Here is a 20,199-nt window from a genome sequence, read left to right on the forward strand (position 1 = left end):
AATCTTGGATAACTGGACGATAGAACCCCACACCACCCATTTTCCTATTTCTTAACCACCATAGGTTATGAAAATAAACAATTTGAAAATTTCAAAAACGTGAAAAATACATTAAAATTTATTTAACAAATTAAATTTTATCATTTTTAAATACAATTTGGTCAATAGCTCTTTCTATAAAATAATATATACACATACATGTTATAACAGAACCGGTCGCCGGATTACATCCGGGTCCGTTACAGTGAACCCTCCTATTTCTTATAAACATTTTTTAGTTATATTTTCGCTATCAGCCGCTAGAGAGATAGCAGTCTAGCGTGGGCAATATAAATGTCCTGCGCCACGCGATTTCACTCTCTCTTTCTCCTTGTCTCGCCCGGAGATGGTTGCCCGTGAGGATTCCGGGTCAACATTTTGTATCCCCTCGTTTATATGTTTTTAATCTTTGCCCCAAGAATTCCCTTTTGTATTATAAAGATTTCCCCGAGATATATTATGGCTGAACGAGGTAGTTCCGATGTCATTGTAAGTGTAATTATTTTTCTGAATATTAAACCTGTTTTTGACTGAATTAACTCGTGTGGTGATTCTCACTTATAAGACTAGCTAGCTGAGCCTGAACCCTAATCGTGTTACATCCTTTACGGGATACAATTTGGGAAGGCAAAACGGTTACAATGTATAAAAAGTGTTATGTTTTGGAGCGCGTGCTTCCTAATATTTCCGTGTAGAGGGTCTCATGCGTTTTCGCGCTAGCTCAACAAAAACAAAAATATGCGCGTACTCTCTAACTTGAACTGCACGATGAATCTAACGTAATCACGTGACCTCTCTTATTTTATATAAAGAGCTATTGGATCAAAATGAGTAAAAAATGACCAAATTTATTAAAAAAAAATATAAAATGGGCAATAATTTGAAAAATATTTGAATTTTTTGTTAAACAGCAATATTTATAAAAAACTGAAAAAAATTAGAAATTGATCAATTTTGATCAGAAATTAAAAAAAATTAAATTAATTTATTAAATTAAATTAGATAATTTATTTAAATCAGGTAAAAATGGGTAAATTTCATTTATTTGATCAAATCTTGATATATTTTGATCAATGTGATAAAAATGAGTTAAAGTAAATCAGAACGATTTTAAATGAAAAATGTAAGAGAAAATGAATTAAATTGCCTGTAGTTGGCTAAATGATAAGAGACTTAAAACTGTTTTAAAATTCACGATTTATTTATTTAAAAAATCCAACGTTTTGGAGGAACTGTTCCTCCCATAGACATAATAAAGAAATAGACCCAAGATTCTACGGGGGTTAAATACGGGAGCGATAACGAGCAGACAACCGGTATTTGTTCCGTATTCCTGTGGTACCACGTTTAAGCGACGCCTGTCGATTAGGCGAGAAAATACAAAATCATCACGTGACACGTCACACATGTTCGTGTTTGTAATCTTTTAGGTACTCTGACGTGATTCGCGAATATTTTGGCTGTGAGAATTTAAAATAAGGTAAATTTTTTTTATAATTTTTAAATAAGTCAATTAATTCTTTCAAAACCCAAATAAAAAGCAGCAGATGATCTTATAATTAAAAACAAAAAATTATATTTGCGAAATGATATTTTGTCAAAGGCTTAAATAACTATCCGGTTTGTTGTGGAACTTGTGGTTATGGCTTGTTATGGGAATATTCTGAGATTCTAAATTGTAAACAAAAGTAAATGGAATTTCGATGAAAAGGATGATTCTACTAAAGGTATGTAGCTATTGTCCTTGAAAAAAAAATTAGCTTTGACAATTTAAGTCTGATGGCTTGACCCTTCATTTCTAGATTTTTGTCCTTCGCTAATTTGTGGAGTCTGAGCTTGCAATATAAATTAATAATTTTCTGAATGATGATGTTCGATCCTGCCTATAGTTATAAAAAGATTTTTAAATAAGAATGAATATTCATTGAAATAATATGATAGTTTATTCCTACTTATAAAGCGCCCCTAAACTTAAGTGGCGCTTTGGACTAGGCGCCCACTGGCTCTCTGTTTCGTATCCGTCCTGCCTTCCACAAGGAATTGTCTCCGTTACGAAGCAAAGGCTCGTGGAAGCCATGACAGAGACGTTACGAGGAGTAGTGAGCGCTTGGCCTAGGCCATGTAGTACCTAACGCTTAGGAATATTTATCCGGTTTAAAATCAGACGCAAAAACTTTAGGGGTGAATTTGATAAACGGGTAGTACTTTTATGTTAGCTAACATATTAAAAAGTTATAGAAAAAGTGTTTTCTACTAAAAATCTGGTTTTTATTTGGTAAAAAAAGGTTAATTTTAGTGTTTTTACGCATTGCAATAACAAGTAAAGGTTTCATTCCATAAGTAGGATTAAATTATCATATTATTTCGATGAATATTCTTTCTTATTTAAAATCTTTTTATAACGAAACCTACAATACTTTCTCAATGGACAATTGCTGTAAATCGCGACACATTCAAATCATGATTTAATTTGTAATGATCACTTTTTAAAACGGGATATACAAATTGTAAATGGCAAAAGGTGGGTCACACCAAAAGCCATTCCAACTCTGGTTTGGTTTCCATAGAATTAAAACAAGTAAAAATAGTCAAAATAATTTTTTTATTTAATTTAAAGAAATTACATCCAGTTGAAAGTGAAATAGAAAAAACCGGTGATGCTAACTTCTCACCTTTAAATTTTGACCAAGGATCATTTCGTATAGGTTTTATTATGTTATTATAATTTGAGTAAGATCTCCTTGGTTTTTAGCCAATTTTGTTTAGTTGTTATGAAGAGATATTCCTCTCTCTATAAAAGAAATGTAGTCTAAGAACTAGAACTTGCTGTATTATGAAATATTGTTGGCATGGACATCTTACCAGATCACCATGAACATGTTTGATCCTGAAGTTGGAATCGAACATCATCATTAAGAAAGTTATTAATTTAAATTGCAAGCTCAGACTCCACAAATTAGAGAAGGACAAAAATCTAGAAATGAAGGGTCAAGCCATCAGACTTAAATTGTCAAAGCTAATTTTATTTCAAGAACAATAGCTACATACCTTTAGTAGAATCATTCTTAATCCAAGGTAGAATCATCCTTTTCATCAAAATTCCATTTACTTTTGTTTACAATTTAGAATCTCAGAATATTCCCATAACAAGCCATAACCACAAGTTCCACAACAAACCGGATAGTTACTTAAGCCTTTGACAAAATATCATTTCGCAAATAGAATTTTTTGTTTTTAATTATAAGATCATCTGCTGCTTTTTATTTGGGTTTTGAAAGAATTAATTGACTTATTTAAAAATTATAATAAAAATTTACCTTATTTTAAATTCTCACAGCCAAAATATTCGCGAATCACGTCAGAGTACCTAAAAGATTACAAACACGAACATGTGTGACGTATCACGTGATGATTTTGTATTTTCTCGCCTAATCGACAGGCGTCGCTTAAACGTGGTACCACAGGAATACGGAACAAATACCGGTTGTCTGCTAGTTATCGCTCCCGTATATTTTTGGCAAATCAAACTCCGCGTAAGGTGTCTATTTCTTTATTATGTCTATGGTTCCTCCTTCTTCAGGGATTTTTACAAGTCTGAAGAAGGATCCCCTTACCAATAAATAAGTTGGATTTCAGTTTGTATTTAGTTTGTATACACATTATTAGTTGATATTAACTTGGTAATAAGTAGGCTCAAGTTGTCAGCCTATTTCAAGTTACTAGCCCTTACCAAAAAAAAGGACGCTAAAAACCACTTAGGACAACTTGTATATCAACTTGGTTTTCAGTTTGTATTTGGGACAAATGCCTACTTAAAAGTAACTTAAATCCTCTTTATTAATCAACTTATTTCCAACTAAACCAGAATCAACATTTACATTTAACTACTTAAAAGCAACTTAAAAATATTATGTAATTTCCTGACTACTAAAAACCAACTAATTAAAAACTTAGCAAAAGCAGTATTTTCCTACCAACTGAATAACAACTTATTACCCGTTTAATAGTAACTTGAAATATGCTGACAACTTGAGCCTACTTAATACCAACTAAATATCAACTAATAATGTGTATACAAACTAAATACAAACTGAAATCCAACTTATTTTTTGGTAAGGGAGTTGAAGGGGTAATAAGTTGTTATTCAGTTGGTATGAAAATACTTCTTTTGCTAAGTTTGTAATTAGATGGTTTTTAGTAGTCAGGAAATTACATATTATTGTTGGTTTTTAGATGTTTCCCTAGTAGTAGTGAAGTTTCTTTCAAGTAGTTAAATGTAAATGTTGGTTCTGGTTTGGTTGGAAATAAGTTGATTAATACCCTTACCAAAAAATAAGTTGGTATTTAGTAGGTTTTCACATTTAAGTTGGTTTTAAGTAGGTTCAAGTTGCCAGCATATTTTAATAAACTATTTAAAGAGGTAATAAGTTGTTTTTAAGTTGGTTGGAAAATACTCATTTTTTTAAGTTCGTTTTAAGTTGGTTTTTAGTGGTCAGATAATTACTTATAATTTTTAAGTAGGTTATAAGTTGGCTTTAAGTGGTCTTTATTAAGAGGTCTTTTTAAGTAAGTTTTAAGTTGGTTTTAAGTGGTCTTTTTTAAGAAAGCTTTTAGTTGGTTTTAAGTTGGTGTAAAGTGGTTTTTAAGTAGGTTTTTAGTTGGTATTTAGTTGGCATTTGTTCCAAATACCAACTTAAAACCAACTTAAAAAGTTATAAGACCACTTATTTTTTGGTAAGGGTAGAGACGATTTAAGTTATTTTTAGTAGGCATTTGCCCCAAATACAAACTGAAATACAAGTTGTCGTAAGTGGTTTTTAGCCAACTTATTTTTTGGTAAGGGGAGGAACAGTTCCTCCGAAACGTTGTATTTTTTAAATAAATAAATTGTGAATTTTAAAACCATTTTAAGTCTCTTATCATTTAGTTTTTCACAATGTGCTTCTCTTCACTTCTATGTAATTGGCTAAATATTCTAAAAAATTTGTAAATTAATTTATAATTTAAAAAAAATTTAAAAATTGAAACTTTTATTAAAATTGATTAAAAAGGTTCAAATGGTTAAAAATTAGAGAAAATGAAGAAAATGATATAATTGTCAAACAAACATCTAATTTTATTTTATAACAATTTAAATTTAAGAAATTAATAAAATAGGTTAAACCCGATCAATTTTTAGTGTATTTTTATCCATTGGATCAAAAGGGATTAAAAATTATGAAATTTGAATAATTACTTAATATTGGGTAAAAATATTTATGAATTTATGTTTGAACAAAATCGGAGATTACCACCTCGGGTCATCTACTTGTTAGTGTATAACCAAAACTATATTTTTAGCAGACGAGGGATGAAGGTGAATTTTTACGCAGGACTAGACATAAGTATTTTTGTTTTGCAAAGTATAAAACTATTTCTAACAGTTAACACTTTAACTACGCAGCCAGAGGAGCCAGGTTTAATCCCAGCTTGTGGGACTGGGTAAGAACTCTGAACCACTCCTGCTTAGAGTTTGCAAGTTCTCTCCCCCACTGGTTTAAGGAGTTTTCCCCCAAGTTCTTTGGTTTCCCTTTTTCATAAAATCTTGTCGAGGTTAATGGTACTAGTGGGTGTAGGTAGCTGGCTCTCATGGCATGAAGGGCCTGTCACCACCATCCTACGCAATTTAACCTGGCCACCTGAATTAAAGGCAATAAAAGTCGCTAGATGTCTTGGGCCTAGGGTGGTGAGTATTAGCCTAGCTGATAATGAGCAAAAAAATTAGTTGGTAGTTATGTCTTTTTTTTTTGTGAAATATAGAAACCACAACACCAATGTTCAGTGCCTTGGTCTGAATCTGGATTTGGCACTCCATTACTAAAATTGTTTAATTTTTTCCATAATTTTTTTTATTTTAATCATTTTACTTTCTAGCCCGAAAATATGGAACTGAAAGATTATGGACGACTGTTAATTGATGGTGATATCAAAATCAAGAAACATGATGACAACAAATGTAGGATTAGGTAATGCTATGATAAAGTTTTATTTTATTGTTGATACACCTTTGCTTTTTTTCCTTGAAACTGTTTTATAATATAACAGCTAGTCAGTTTCATTAATTTCAGTCTGTTTCTAGGCATATCTTTGTCTTCAACCGAGTGTTGTTGATGTGTAAATCTACACGGGTAAGTTGAACCAGAAATTTTTTAATTTTGAATTTTTTAGGCTAACTATATTGAAATAGATAAAAAGTTCTCAAAATGTTATTCCTCTGGAGATTGGTTTTATGGAAAGAATAATTTTGTATGTTATTTTTCACAAAATCATAACCTTGATTACATTTAACCTTCGACCTATGATGGTGCCTTGAGAATTATTATTATTATTTATATTTATTATTATTAAATAAATTCACACTGTCCCATAAAGACTTATTACAACCATATTGGTCATTCTGCTCTTGTGCTATTTCTTTAGTCATTGTAATAAGAAGGATCGGTAGTTGTATATAGTTATTATAAATTTCTAGTAATGAAGATAAATATTTGGAGAGGATCCCCTTACCGAAAAACGTTAGCCTAATAATCGTTAAAAAGTTGTTGCATTAAATCTTCCAAAAATTGCCTTCAAAGGTTGTTAAAAAGTTACCGAAATATTGCTCCACAGTTGCGCAACGGTTGCCTGATTTTAAGTTGTGTAAAAATTGTTTCCAAAAGTAGCTTGAAAATAGCGTTAAAATCAATGGGAAATTGCTTATGAATGTCAAAAAGTTGCCCAACCGTTGTGCGTATATTGTCAAAACGTTGCTCAACCATTGTGCGTATTGAACCACTAATTAGTAGTAATTGTAGTAAAATAATTAAAAAATGATATACAACCAAAATTAACTTTAATTAAAATTAAACAAACTTTACAAGAGACTAGAATATTCGGACATGTCACTGTCACTAGTTTTTTCTCCTTGCAATGGGTTCATTTCACCACCACACTTTTCCTTGGCTTTTATCTTCCTCATTTGCCTCACGGCCACAGTCACTTTGTTGTTAATCTTTTTCACTAAATAGTTCTCCTTAAATTTAGAAGTCTTGAAATACTTTCCAATGAATGCTAAAAGATATAAATGTATAGTAACAGCAAACTTAATTTTGATCTTTAAAATAAATTAATCCCTTATTTAAATAAGGATCTTAAAATATTAAATTTCAGGAGTAGATATATATTTTCCATTACATTTTACATGTAATTAAATTAAAACTGGGTTTGGACATGACCAGCCAACAGGACTGAGCGATATAATTAGTCTACACTAATAAGTCCTTCAGAAAAAAAACCTAAATAAACATGTTCTGGAAAATTATAGTTTTAAAATGAAATATATCTCATATCAAATTTATATTAATAATATATTAAAATGTTTACAAAAGATAAGATCAATTTAAGGAATTCGCAAATTTTTCTTTAAAAATAATTAGTTTAATATTTTAAAACCATCATAAAAACCATACACACCAGTGATTGCATCCCAAACAACCGGCTCTATCCCTTTTTTTGCCCCTTTTCCTTTAGCACTAAGTTTCGCCAATTCCCCGGTGGTGTACTTCAATCTTAAAATCGCACCAATTGCGGCTGATACACTTTTTGAGGCTTGCAGTTTAATTTTGGCCAGATCTTGGGGTTTAACATAGTAACCACACCCCTCAACTAATTCTACCTGTATTGATAATGTAAATGACTAAATGACAAAATATCATTTCAAAAACAATCAGACTTACAAGCTTGCTTTCGGTTTGCATTGGTACTTCTATTGGTCCCTATAAAAATTAATTGTAGAAATTAAACTTTGCACCATTATATGGTACATGGAAATAAGGATTGTGGTTACATATTTTTGGTGAAAAAACGTTTAATCAAATTGGTTAAATTTTAAAATACTAATCAGTGTCATGTTAACATTTACCACTCATATTTTATCAATACTATAGATTCTATAGTTAGTAGTTCAGACCAAAAGTGGATTGTTTTTGTCTATCCACTTTTGTTCAGACGTATATAATAATAGAAGGGTAATGAATTTCATCAACAACTTGTTTCTATCGAATTCTAATCATATTTCAAAATTTTTATGCTTAAAATAAAAGGTGGTAAAAACTTTTCAATTTGACTGTAAATGTGGGATTTTAAAGTTCATTTATGGAAATGAAATCACAAACAAAATATATTTTTATTCGCGACCGAAACGGTTCTAGGTGGCGTTGCGGTGCCAACCTTTTTTTAGCCATTTATCAACCAGTTCGAAAAATGGGTTAATTTTGCAGTCGTTTCCGTTCTGTTGTACCAAGAATGTATTTATTTATACTCAGGGAGAATGAATATGTCGAGATTATTTTTTGCGTTTCTCTAATTCCACCCGTTGGGGCCCCCGGTATGCTCCTCCGCTTTAATAAAATCAAATAATACTGCAATCTCATTGGTTCTTATAAATTACGTTTTTCGACGCGATTAACGCTGCCGCTGCGAGGACGCAAAAAATAAGAACGCCTCCTCCCCCCCCCTTAGCGTGACGGGGTTAGGGGCTCAACGTGTCCGTCGATAGTCTCGACATGTTCATTCTCCCTGAGTATAAATAAATAAATACATTCTTGGTAATATAAATATCTGATATTTATTACTTTGCCTCTGTGGTTCCAAATAAAGCTTCTCGGAGAAGTTTGTTTTCCAGCTCTAACCGTTCATTATTGCTTTCTAAAACTAATCACATGCGAAAATTAAATGTTTGATTCGAGAAAAATAAGTAAATTATGTGATTTATGATAATTACTTTCGTATTTCCTTTTCAAATCGTCCAAAATGGCATCGTTCTCCATGATATAAGTGAAAGAGCCCCACCGGTGTTTGGAAAATTCACCCAGAAAATCAGGTAGTGGATGACGCGTTGTAGCTTTCTCTATGTCTTCAATTCGCGCGGGAAACTGACGAAATTCAAACGCCATCTATTGCGCGCGAAGCCACTGATTTCTTATATCAATAGTCTTTGGCAACATGTTTATAATTTTGTGGCAATTTTTGAAACTCGTCTTGTGTCACCCTGAGTAGTCCTTTTGCATATCCTATACCTTTTTATCATTTACTATATTTTTTGCTGAATATTCAGCCTGCAATGTTTTAACAGCAACTTTAAGGCAATCTTTAGGAGACAACAGTTGAGGTGATTTTTGACAAACATTATAGCAACCTTTAAACCATTAATTTTCTTTATAAGTACTAGAAAGTCTCAACAAATAAAGTTGTGTTTGGTTGCCTATTAGTTGCCCCAAAAAGTCGAAGTTTCTCTATAGTTGACAAAATATTGCCAATTGGTTGTGTGAAATTTTTGTAAGGGTATTTAGTTGGTATTATCATTTAAGTTGATATTAAGTTGGTTTTAAGTGGTCAGCATATTTCAGTAAACTAGTTAAGTTGGTAATAAGTTGGTTTTAAGTTGGTGGGAAAATGCCTTTTTCTTTAAGTTGGTATTTAGTTGGTTTTTAGTGGTCAGAAAATTACATATTATTTTTTAAGTTAGTTTTAAGTGGTCTTTACTAAGTAACATTTTAAGTAAGTTTTAAGTTGGCTTTAAGTGGTCTTTATTTAGTAATATTTTAAGTAAGTTTTTAGTTGGTGTTAAGTTGTTTTTAAGTAGGTTTTTAGTTGGTATTTGTCTCAAATACAAACTTAAAACCAACTTAAATAGTTCTTAGACCACTTTTTTTTTGGTAAGGGAATCTCTTAAATCATCTTTAATAACCAACTTATTTCCAACTAGACCAGAATCAACCCCTTACATTTAACTACTTAAAAATAATAGGTAATTTTCTGACTACTAAAAACAAACTAATTACAAACTTAGCAAAATAAGTATTTTCCTACCAACTGAATATGAATAACCACTTTTCAACTAGTAACTTGAAATATGCTGACAACTAGAGCCTACTTAATACCAAGTTAATATTAATGTATGCAAACTAAATACAAACTGAACTCCAACTTATTTTTTGGTAAGTGGATACAGATGTTAATTTCAAACTTGAATATTATTGTGAATATTTTGGAAGTATGGCTAACATTTTCTTCTTGCTTTTTTCTTGCTGCATGTTATCTAGATGATGGACAAAATACTTGGGGTAAAGTTTAATTTTTTTATTGTATTAATGTCCTTTAAAATTTGTTGCAAAGAAAAAGGAGGCATTTCTAGGTCTTTTAATTGAACACAATATTCACATAAAGCTTACTAGTATTAAAGGTTTCTCCATAGTACAAATACACTTAAGTCGAGAGAATACCCCTTACCAAAAAATAAGTTTTCTAAAAACTACTTAAACTTTGTTTTAAGTTGGTATTTAGTTGGTATTTGAGACCACTACCAACTAAATACTAACTTAAAACCTACTTAAAAACCACTATAACCAACTAGAAGTAGACTTAAAACCAACTCTGATTTCGCTTAATGGAGGCATCTTAAAACCAACTCTGATTTTGCTTAATGGAGGCAACTTAAAGCCAACTTAGAGGCAACTTAAAAATAATATGTACTTTTCTGACTACTAAAAACCAAATAATTACCAACTTAAAAAAATAAGTATTTTCCAGCCAACTTAAAACCACCTTAAAACCAACTTATTACCCCTTTAACTAGTTTATTGAAACATGCTGGCAACTTGAGCCTACTTGAAACCAACTTAGTATCAACTAAAAACTTATTTTATGGTAAGGGTAAGGTCACCTAGGCAGGTTGTGATTACCTTTGTTTTACGAATATTCATGGGACTAAACCCATTCCACCTGCACAAATGGACCTCTGGTCGAAGTGCTAGGTATGGGTCTAACCCAACCACCCAACTTTTACTAATAAACCCATTCCACTAATTTGACCTGTCTTTTGAAAAATTGTACCGATTAATTCTTGTGAATAAAATAACTAAATATTAACTTTTAAATCCCCAGTTTAAGACTTTTGTACGAAAAAGTTTCTTTGACTTCTGTAATTCAGTGACTATTATTCTGTGCTAAGTCCGAAACTCCTAAGCTTAAATGTGGGCTTTCTTTAAGCAAATTAAGCAATTAAGCTTCCAATGTAGGCTCGTTCTATCGTTTAGTAACTATATTCTCTAATCTGTAACTGTTAATAATTTGAAGACTAATTTTAAGATAAAGTTATTTAAGTGTCACTTTTCAAGAAAATGTTTCGCAACAGATATTTATATATTTTACCAAAACGTCTTTGCTCTTTCGTTTCATTCATTTTGCAGGTATAGAAGAGGAATCTGGAGATAGTTTAGTTAATATTTTAGACCTTAATATAATCTTTTTTTAAACCGGTTTGACCTTTGAAACCCTTAACAATATTTGTTTAAATATATTGGAGTTTTAAATCCAATGTTAATCAGCAGAGCTACCCTACACTAACTAACTTTTGAAACTAGTAAGAAATCATAACGTAGTAATTTAAAATGACAAACGTTTATTAAGAATGAATACTTTACAAGATGAACGACATATTAGGAGTGACGATAATAATAAACGCTGTAAGCGAATATATATACACAAGGTTAAAAAATAGTAATATAAGATTAGTGATTAAAAATATATCTTATTTACAATAAACATTTTTTAACCTATTAAAAAAAACTAAACGAGAAAAGCCGATAACGCTTTTTATCTTCAACAAAATATAATTAATTCTTTGCACATGATTTATCAAAATTCAAACAATCTTTGGTGTCTAATTTCTTACACACCTCAATTGAAGAATGATGAAAATGGCTCCATTAAGTTGACCCTCCTATCAATAAATGCGAAACCAAAAAAAGTAGAAGAGACATAACTTTTACTTAAGAATAGTTAAAAGAAATGGGGGGCTAGCTTAACGACAGCCCCCTCCCCCACTATTAACTATCAACATGTTAACACGCTTATTTGACCCCAATGCAACACTCTTACTTTCCAATGTGGCACTTTAGTTAATGAGATAAAGGGGGGTCTAATGTCGGCCCAATATTGTAATTGAGGTCTCGAAACACGCTTATTTATATGTGACACTCTTACTTTTCAATGCGACACCTTAGAGAATGAGATAATCGCAATTAAAAGTGGGGGCTAACGTAACGTCTGATTTAAGTATCAACATCAAGAGTAAATGGCTTTAAAACCGCTTGAAGACTTATTCCTAAAGTGGTGCCTTGGGTATTGACCTAGCTGATTACTGTATATATATTTACTATTAGAAATAATGTAGAGTTTTGAGTTGCAAATATGTGTAATCTTTGTTTTTTTTTACAAAAACAGTAAAGCGGCTAGACGCAATTAAATGCAATCGTAAACACAATGTTTGGAAAAAACGTAAATGCGTTAATCTGAATTACGAATAAAAACGCAACCGCCATTTTTCGTTCTATCTTAGCTAACCGTGAGCAAATTAAGCTTAAAAACAGTAGAGAATATACCATTTTTAGACCTGGTATTTGGGGAGACATAATTCAGGAATATATTTCCAAAGAAACTAAGATCCCTTGTGTTATGTCTTTTAAAAGAGCTCGCTTAACTAAAGACCCAAATTATGCCAAGATTGTTGGCTATTATAAGCAATGTAAAGCAGTCTTCACTGGGATTATACAAGTGGAGCCTATTCCAAATGAGGAAGGGGTGATTTGTCGACTTATCGGAAATTTTAGAAATCCCCATGAAGGTAATTTAAAGAGAAATCTTTGCAGAATTCGAAGAAAAGAAGCTCAGAACTGACAATGGTTTAGAATTCTGTTCAATAAAATTTGAACATGTCCAAAGGATGGTATTAAATTACAAAGGTCAAACACGTACACCCCCCAAATGAACAGTGTTGCCCGAGAGGTTCAATAGAACAGCGTTGGATGGTGTTCGTACTCTTTTGTATGATTCTAATATCCCTCAAAATATGTAGGCAGAAGCACTCAGAACATTTGTGTATTTGTGCAACAGGCTCACACATTCAAAAAATTTAGACTCAGTTGTGATGAACTGGGACTCCAGGGGGGACGAAGCGACCGTGGGAGGAGAGGAATAGTGTCGCTCCTCGGAGTGTTTGTATTTTTTCTCTTCTCTCTCTCTCTCTCTCTCTCCGCCTGTTGGCATGGTAGTTGCCAGAGTCCGTAGTCGGCATGACGTCATCTCCCCCATGTGTTGAGAAAGAGAGTCCGGCCAGTTTTTTGTGAAGAGAGTTAGTTGATACGAGTATTGCTGATGTTAAATAAACCAAAAATCGCTGTGCAGAGGAATTACTTTGTAATTCAATAGTACTTCAGAACTTGCATTCCAATTTTTTATCCATAACGCTGCGAAAACATTGGACTAGTTTTGGGCATTAGCAAATTTAACTGGAGTAGGGTGAATGAACCAAGTTGGAAAATCAGTTGTGGGATTTACCCTTTATTGAGATTATTGTTAATTAAATTTTTTTCTCTTTTAAGGGTGAACAGTTCACCTATAAACAAGCTTTACACCTATCTGAGTTTAAAGTTGAAGATGTTAATACAGCGAAGTGTGGATCCAAAGATAAGGTAAAAATATAGGTGTTTGTGTAGTTCAGCTACAGCTGCTACTAAAATAAGGCCCTGCATGAGGCTTTGTTGTCACTTTACCGTAGCGCCTAGGTTTAAGTATTAGTTTTAGACACATTGGCTTGTGACATTTAACAATATACATTTACTCAAATACCAAATAAGTTTATTAATAGATTGTTAAATCATTTGTTTCACTGAATGCAAAATATAGTTTTTTCTCCAGTTTTTTTCATCTCATGTACCATAATTCACTGACACAATTATTTTCTTACTGTTAATTTTTGTGTAAAATTAAATTTTTTTTTAGTGGTGCCATTACTGGTTCTTAGTTCAAAACAACAAGCAAACAGTCTACACAATGTATGCCAAAACTGAAGAAAAGAAGGCTCAGTGGATAAGTGCAATTGAGAAAGCTTTGTAATTACTGTCCTTCTTTAAAAACAGGGTTGCAGTGATTGAAGCATGCAGCATTATTATCTTAATTGTGACTGCTCAATTTGAGGGGCTGATCACTTAGTTTTCCTATACACTGATGCAAAGAGTAAGCGAAGTAAGCTTATACGTACAGATTAGGTTGAGATATGAACTGTTGACAATAAATTTATACCGATTAATTATGCAGACTGGTCAGCCCCTCATCTCAATTTTTAATTACATAGGTGTAGGAACTGGGGGAAACAAATGTAATTTCTCCCTATAACCCTTTAAAAATTTAAAATTGATGAGTTAGAAGTAAGAATATATTTATATTTAGGAATGATGACTTCGTTGAGACGATCATGGTTTAGTTTTAACACACTAACGCGTGTCAGATTTTTTTTGGATACTTTATATGATACTGAACATTGTGGTGTAGTAGGATACACTAAATTTTCCGTTTGTGTAATATTGGTTGGAGACAAAGTATATTTATATGTCCTCTAGGTCATGATGCTAGACGGCCCATCATGATTAGCAAAGAATGAGATTGGGATGGCACCACGTGCTACCAAAGAAGCAAACTTGCGTTGCCGTTAGGCGGCAACACTTATAATGAGACATTCCGAGGTGTTTCTAACCTGATGTTTTTTCAGATTTGGGGGTTAAGTAGACCTCCATGTACCTTGAAAGCTTCTAAAAGGGAAAGTTTCAATGGCCATTCGTTTTGTCATGGCAATCCAAAATGTTTTTCACAATTCAAGTTTAAACTTTCTTTGCATAAAATAGCATGGTAAAATCACGGTTTGTAAACCCTTATGATTTTACTGAAATGTTTTTGATTTTACCAATATTTATTGATTCTACCCAATTTTAGGGGGGGGGGGAGATCCTTAGTTTAAGCTTGAGTTGCGAAAAACGTTGTTGGTTGTTATTTCAAAACGAATGGTCATTGAAACTTTTCCCTTTATGTGTCTTCAAGGTACCTGAGGGTCTAACTAAAACCTGACTTTGAGACAAATTGAGGAAAAACACCTTGGGATGTCTCTTAATTTGTTATTGTATGATTAATTTTGACACCGAAATGTTCAGTATCGTCTAAAGTATCCAAAGAACATTAAAAAAACGGACGTGCGTTGGTGTGTTGATATTTTGCCCTCATCGCGTATCCTACTTAACCTACAACAATTAGTTAGTAGGCGAAAAACGTTAATTTCAATAAATTAATATCTCCGCAAATTTTCATTTCCGTAAAATAATTTTGACAGTTCAGTATCGTCTATTATTGCTTGCTCTCAATTACATAACAATTTACCAACTCAGAATTGAGGGGTAAAACGTCATACTTTCAATCCGCTTGAAAGAAGGAGAGGAATAAACCCTAACCTTGTGGCTGGTGAGAGTAGAAGGCTTACTTGGGCATCAGCTCTTAGCTTGGGTAGAGTTTTGTTGAAGCTTGGGGCACCCAACATACCCTTAGAGATTATACTTCCTTTAAATGCAACTAAAATTTTTAGGAAGCTGCAACAGTGCTTAAACATGTTTTCTAATTGTTTTAAAGTCAAATTCAACTATGATTTGAGGGACATATCAGATAAATTATATTTTTGCCATGGTTAAAGGTAAAGATATATTATAACTTAACACTTAGCCAGTGCTATTATTTTAAAAGTGACCCCATTAAAATAATTGAAGTGTATGTAATAGCTTATAATTATTATTATTGAAAAATGTAGGTTTTGGGACTGGCTGAATTGTTTGGAATAGGTATTAGGATAATTGTTAATATTTGTAGACATTACTAGAAACCGTGCACCTTAGGAAGTTTTGTTGAAGTAATAATAATAATAATAATAATAATAATAATAATAATAATCAGCTAGGCTAATACCCAAGGCACCACCCTAGGCCTAAGTCATCGAGCGACTTTTAAAGCCTTTAATTCAGGTGGCCGGGTTACAATGCGTAGGAGTATAGTGATAAGCTAGTGGAAAAGCTATTTTGAATTCTGTTCTTTTATTTCTTTCACCGGATTTTAAATTAGCCTTTTTGAAATAATAAAATGAAAATTGTTGTATATCTCTAACTTTTTAATGAAAGAATTTAGGAAAAGATGCGAAAATGTCTCAACTGAAAAAGTCCTACACATAACATTTGAATTTTGCTCTTAATTTCATTTCTGTTAGGCCTTACTTGACCAGTTGTTTTTATGAATTTTCATGTATTATCAACTTAATAGGGATTGTTTGAGTCCAAAAGCCTTGAAATACACAAATCACGCTTTTGCATTGCACACTTTTGAACAAGCAGTTAATTGTGCAGATTGTGGAAAGCTTTTATGGTAATTAAAATGCATATATTTGAATATATTATGTGTACTATATATATATTTCTTATAGTGGGTTATTTAATCAAGGATATAAGTGCCAAAGTGAGTATGAAAAAAAAAATCCACTGTGGCATATATTTTATTTTGAAAATTAATTTTTTTTTGTAGCATGTTGTATTCCAGTTCACAAAGATTGTATTTCGACTGTAAGACAGTGTGGCAGTCCATTACTACCTCCAAGACCTGATGTAACTGCCCTGAATCTTTGCCATAGTTCTTCTTTCCACGAAGATGGATTACAAATGAGTAATCAATCTCCATTATGTGAGTGCATAAATCATGTATTACTTATTATTAAAAATTGTACACAATGTTTGAAATGTACCAGCATTTGAAGTAAATGTACCAAAGTTATCAAAAGGGTTTTAATTTTTTAACAGCATTTACCCAAATGTAAATGAGAAGGGCTTAGGGCTAACGCTGATGTTTGTCAAACCCCCCTGCCTCCCAACTACCACCACCTTTCACTAAATCAATATAAGTTATTTTTAAAGGTCATCCACATTATTCTTTTAACAAACTAAAACTTTAATCACAACAAAGTTCATAAAGTATTTATTTAACAACATACCTAAACTGAACTGGACGTAGGGCATAAACGAAATAAATCAAATGAAGGGATTACACAACTGACCATCTACATCCATGTCAACCCTTCATCTCAAATTCCCCACTCTTGGGAAAACTGTTATATAGCGATTTGCTGCATAGGGGCGTTCCAACCTTGGGTTCAGTTATGGCTATCTTTATATATTTTAATGAGTGGTGGGAAAATAATTATAACACTTTCCATTCTTCAATCGGAAAATGTATATTGAGAGCAACACATTTTATAATATGCTTCTGCTCACTTTAATAACACTTTGATAGAGTAGGATTTTCTTCCAATGATGTAGTTTTTTTGTACTTCCAGTAAGGTTGTGCAAAAACAGTTTAATAATCGAGCTGCCGAAATGGATTATCTAAAGCAATTATTATTTTATGTTATCTTCATTCACCACCTTTCTCTAAATCAATATATATGTTGTTTTTAATAGTCACCCACATTTAACTCTTCCTATTCTTTACTTGGAAAATGTGTATTGAGAGCTATTCTCATCACATTTCATAATATGTGTCTACTCACTTGCGTCTTGCATAGTCTTTAATAGCACTCCGTTAGAGTAGGATTTTCTTCCTATGATACATAGTGTATTTGTGTTCAATATTAATTAAAAAATGTGTGCCAAACGTGTACTAATTGAGCTTCCCAAATGGATTATCAAAAGGGTTTATCATTTTATCTTCGTCCACCACCTTTCTCTTAATAAATGTATGTATAAATTAATTTTAAAGGCCCCTACATTTAACTCTTCCTATTCTTAACTTGGAAAATGTGTATTGAGAGTTATTCTCAACACATTTTATAATATGCTTCTACTCACTCTCGCGTCTCAGATAGCCTTTAATAGTATTGTGGGGAACTTTGATCTAATGACATCACAACTAAATTGGTAACCTTTACCCCAATAACCTTGACCTGAGTGATATTGATGATGGCAAATCGGTTGTCAGTTTTTTATCTTGCTCATTCTGTCACGGGTTAGCAAAAAACCAGCTTTTTTTAAAAAATTTAAAATCTAGTTAAGCAGGATGTAACTGGTAGTTTAAACCGGTTAAAATTATTAATAAAAAATGGTCAAATTGCTTATGTCTAGCCCTCATTGCTTGGAAAATGCTCAAATTGCCTGATTTCAAAATTAGGTTTTTGCGCATGACAGTACCTTTACATTGTGAGGTATAACAGACCTACTTACCTGCTTTTATACCTTAACATGACGGCGTATTTTCACGCGCAAAATTCATTTTAAGATCCCCTAATTGCTTATACTAGCTCTCATTACTTACGACAAAAAGTGAAGTATAAGTTTAATTTTTTCAATATTTCTAATTCATTTCTCAATATTTTTTTTATAATAAAAAGTGGTTTTAACCCTGATTCTGTCTCTAACTCTCATGCTATTAAAATGTTGGTATGATTTAATTAATAAATTGTTTAATATTTAATCAAGTCTATGTTCAATTTCAATAGGATTATTACAAATAGCACTTCGTTAGAGTAGGATTTTCTTACTATGATACATATTTTATCAACACCATTCTTACAGTTAATGTTTGTGCCTAAACAGAGTATAATAATTGAGCTACCCAAATGGATTATCGAAAGTATTTATCATTTCATGTTATCTTCGTTCACCACCTTTCACTTAATCAATGTATGAGTAACTTCTAAACTTCACCTACTTACATTTCACTTTTCCTATTCTTAACTTGGAAAATATTATATAAAATAAAATAAATTTACTCGACCGCGGTTTCGGTTACCTTCATGGTACCATTTTCAAGAGGTAATTAGCATCCCGCTTCACCTCCCTACGCGTTAATATGCAGAGAAACCTATGCCAACTTAAGTTCCTGACGTTGTGCAAAAATAAAAACATCACCCCTAATTTTCGGTCGGGTTTTTATAATAAACTTTTAAAGCTTGTGCACGAGAAAAATTCGTTGTCGAGTAAATTTATTTTATTTTATATACATTTTGCGCAAGTTACTTGCTAACTCTTAATAAATTGGAAAATATTTATTGGGAGCTTTTCTCAACACATTTTATAACACGCTTCTACTCAATCTTGCATCTCATAGCCATTAATAACACTTCATTACAGTAGGATTTTCTTCCTATGATACATTAATAATAATAATAATAGATTTATTGGAACATCTTATAAGTGTACAAATTCTTTACAAAAAAATTATCATTAGCACCCCTCCTATTAATATTATGAGAAGAGGGGGGGAATTTATCCAAGACATATTGAGAGACTTGATTGCTTATTTATGTTCATTCTTACAGTTAAAGTTTGTGCCAAAACAGAGTATAATAATCAAGCTGCCCAAATGGATTATCCAAAGCAGTTATCATTTGACATTGGTGATGTTATCTTCGTTACTAAAAAAGTGGATGCTTACTGGTGGCAGGTAAGACTGCTCTACAATTTCACTAAATACTGCTTATATTTGTTGTGCTTTGTTAGTATGTTAATTTGCTTTTAGAAAATTTCATAAATTTAGCTTCTTTTTTGTTTAAAATATTTCTTTTGCTAAAATTACTGAAACAATTATGTATTAACAGAGGGCACTTTTTCTTGGAATAATTTTTAAAACATTTTGCCACACCATTTATTTTTGTTATTAGTTGTCAAAAATTGTTGTTAAAATCCTTTGATTTCTTGTGTATAAAAAGTCTAAATCCACATTTTCAAAATAAATAGTGGAAAATACTAAAATTATTACTGTCTTTATAGGGAAGACTTGAAGGAACAAGTGAAGAAGGAATATTTCCTGCTAGTCATGTTGAAGATTTTGCAGTACGTGCAGTATTTTTTATTACAATAATAGTTAATTAATTAAATAATTTTTTTAGTCATCGAAACGCGTTTCATATGAAGATCCTTTTGTGTCCATCCCAACACAGTTTGGAAAAATACCAGTTAACCCTCATGATGGATATGTTAACTTAAATCTTGAAGAACATCCATGGTACGTTGTTGAAATACAGTTGTATACATAATTTATCTGGTAATTGTTGCTGTCTTCAATGTCTTTGTTGAATTAGGATATGAAAATTTATGGGGGTATGGGGACCCCTTGAAAATCAGCTATGCTGAAGGAGATATCCTAATCTGTTGTAATAATTCCAGACAAAGTCTTTATTATTATTATTACTAGGAGAGGGTGATTTCAACTGCTGATTACACAACT

General features: G+C 32.0%; 1 protein-coding gene across 3 annotated transcripts in view; it reads left to right on the forward strand.

The window, feature by feature from the left end:
* Vav (Vav guanine nucleotide exchange factor) overlaps nucleotides 1-20,199 on the forward strand; it is a 95,799-nt gene that overhangs the window by 58,628 nt on the left and 16,972 nt on the right. For 2 of the 3 annotated variants that reach the window (XM_090162645.1, XM_090162644.1), the window contains 11 exons: nucleotides 5,953-6,044; nucleotides 6,158-6,206; nucleotides 10,161-10,181; nucleotides 13,500-13,589; nucleotides 13,900-14,009; nucleotides 16,249-16,350; nucleotides 16,409-16,440; nucleotides 16,507-16,662; nucleotides 19,292-19,416; nucleotides 19,743-19,805; nucleotides 19,862-19,977. In XM_090162645.1, the coding sequence (XP_090018771.1) occupies nucleotides 5,953-6,044; nucleotides 6,158-6,206; nucleotides 10,161-10,181; nucleotides 13,500-13,589; nucleotides 13,900-14,009; nucleotides 16,249-16,350; nucleotides 16,409-16,440; nucleotides 16,507-16,662; nucleotides 19,292-19,416; nucleotides 19,743-19,805; nucleotides 19,862-19,977 (956 nt within the window). The remainder of the gene's footprint in view (nucleotides 1-5,952; nucleotides 6,045-6,157; nucleotides 6,207-10,160; nucleotides 10,182-13,499; nucleotides 13,590-13,899; nucleotides 14,010-16,248; nucleotides 16,351-16,408; nucleotides 16,441-16,506; nucleotides 16,663-19,291; nucleotides 19,417-19,742; nucleotides 19,806-19,861; nucleotides 19,978-20,199) is intronic. The other variant, XM_090162646.1, reaches the window with a different exon arrangement.

The sequence above is a fragment of the Leiobunum rupestre genome, chromosome 11 (assembly GCF_980474605.1).
Source record: "Leiobunum rupestre chromosome 11, qqLeiRupe1.1.hap1, whole genome shotgun sequence".
Lineage (NCBI taxonomy): Eukaryota > Metazoa > Arthropoda > Arachnida > Opiliones > Sclerosomatidae > Leiobunum > Leiobunum rupestre.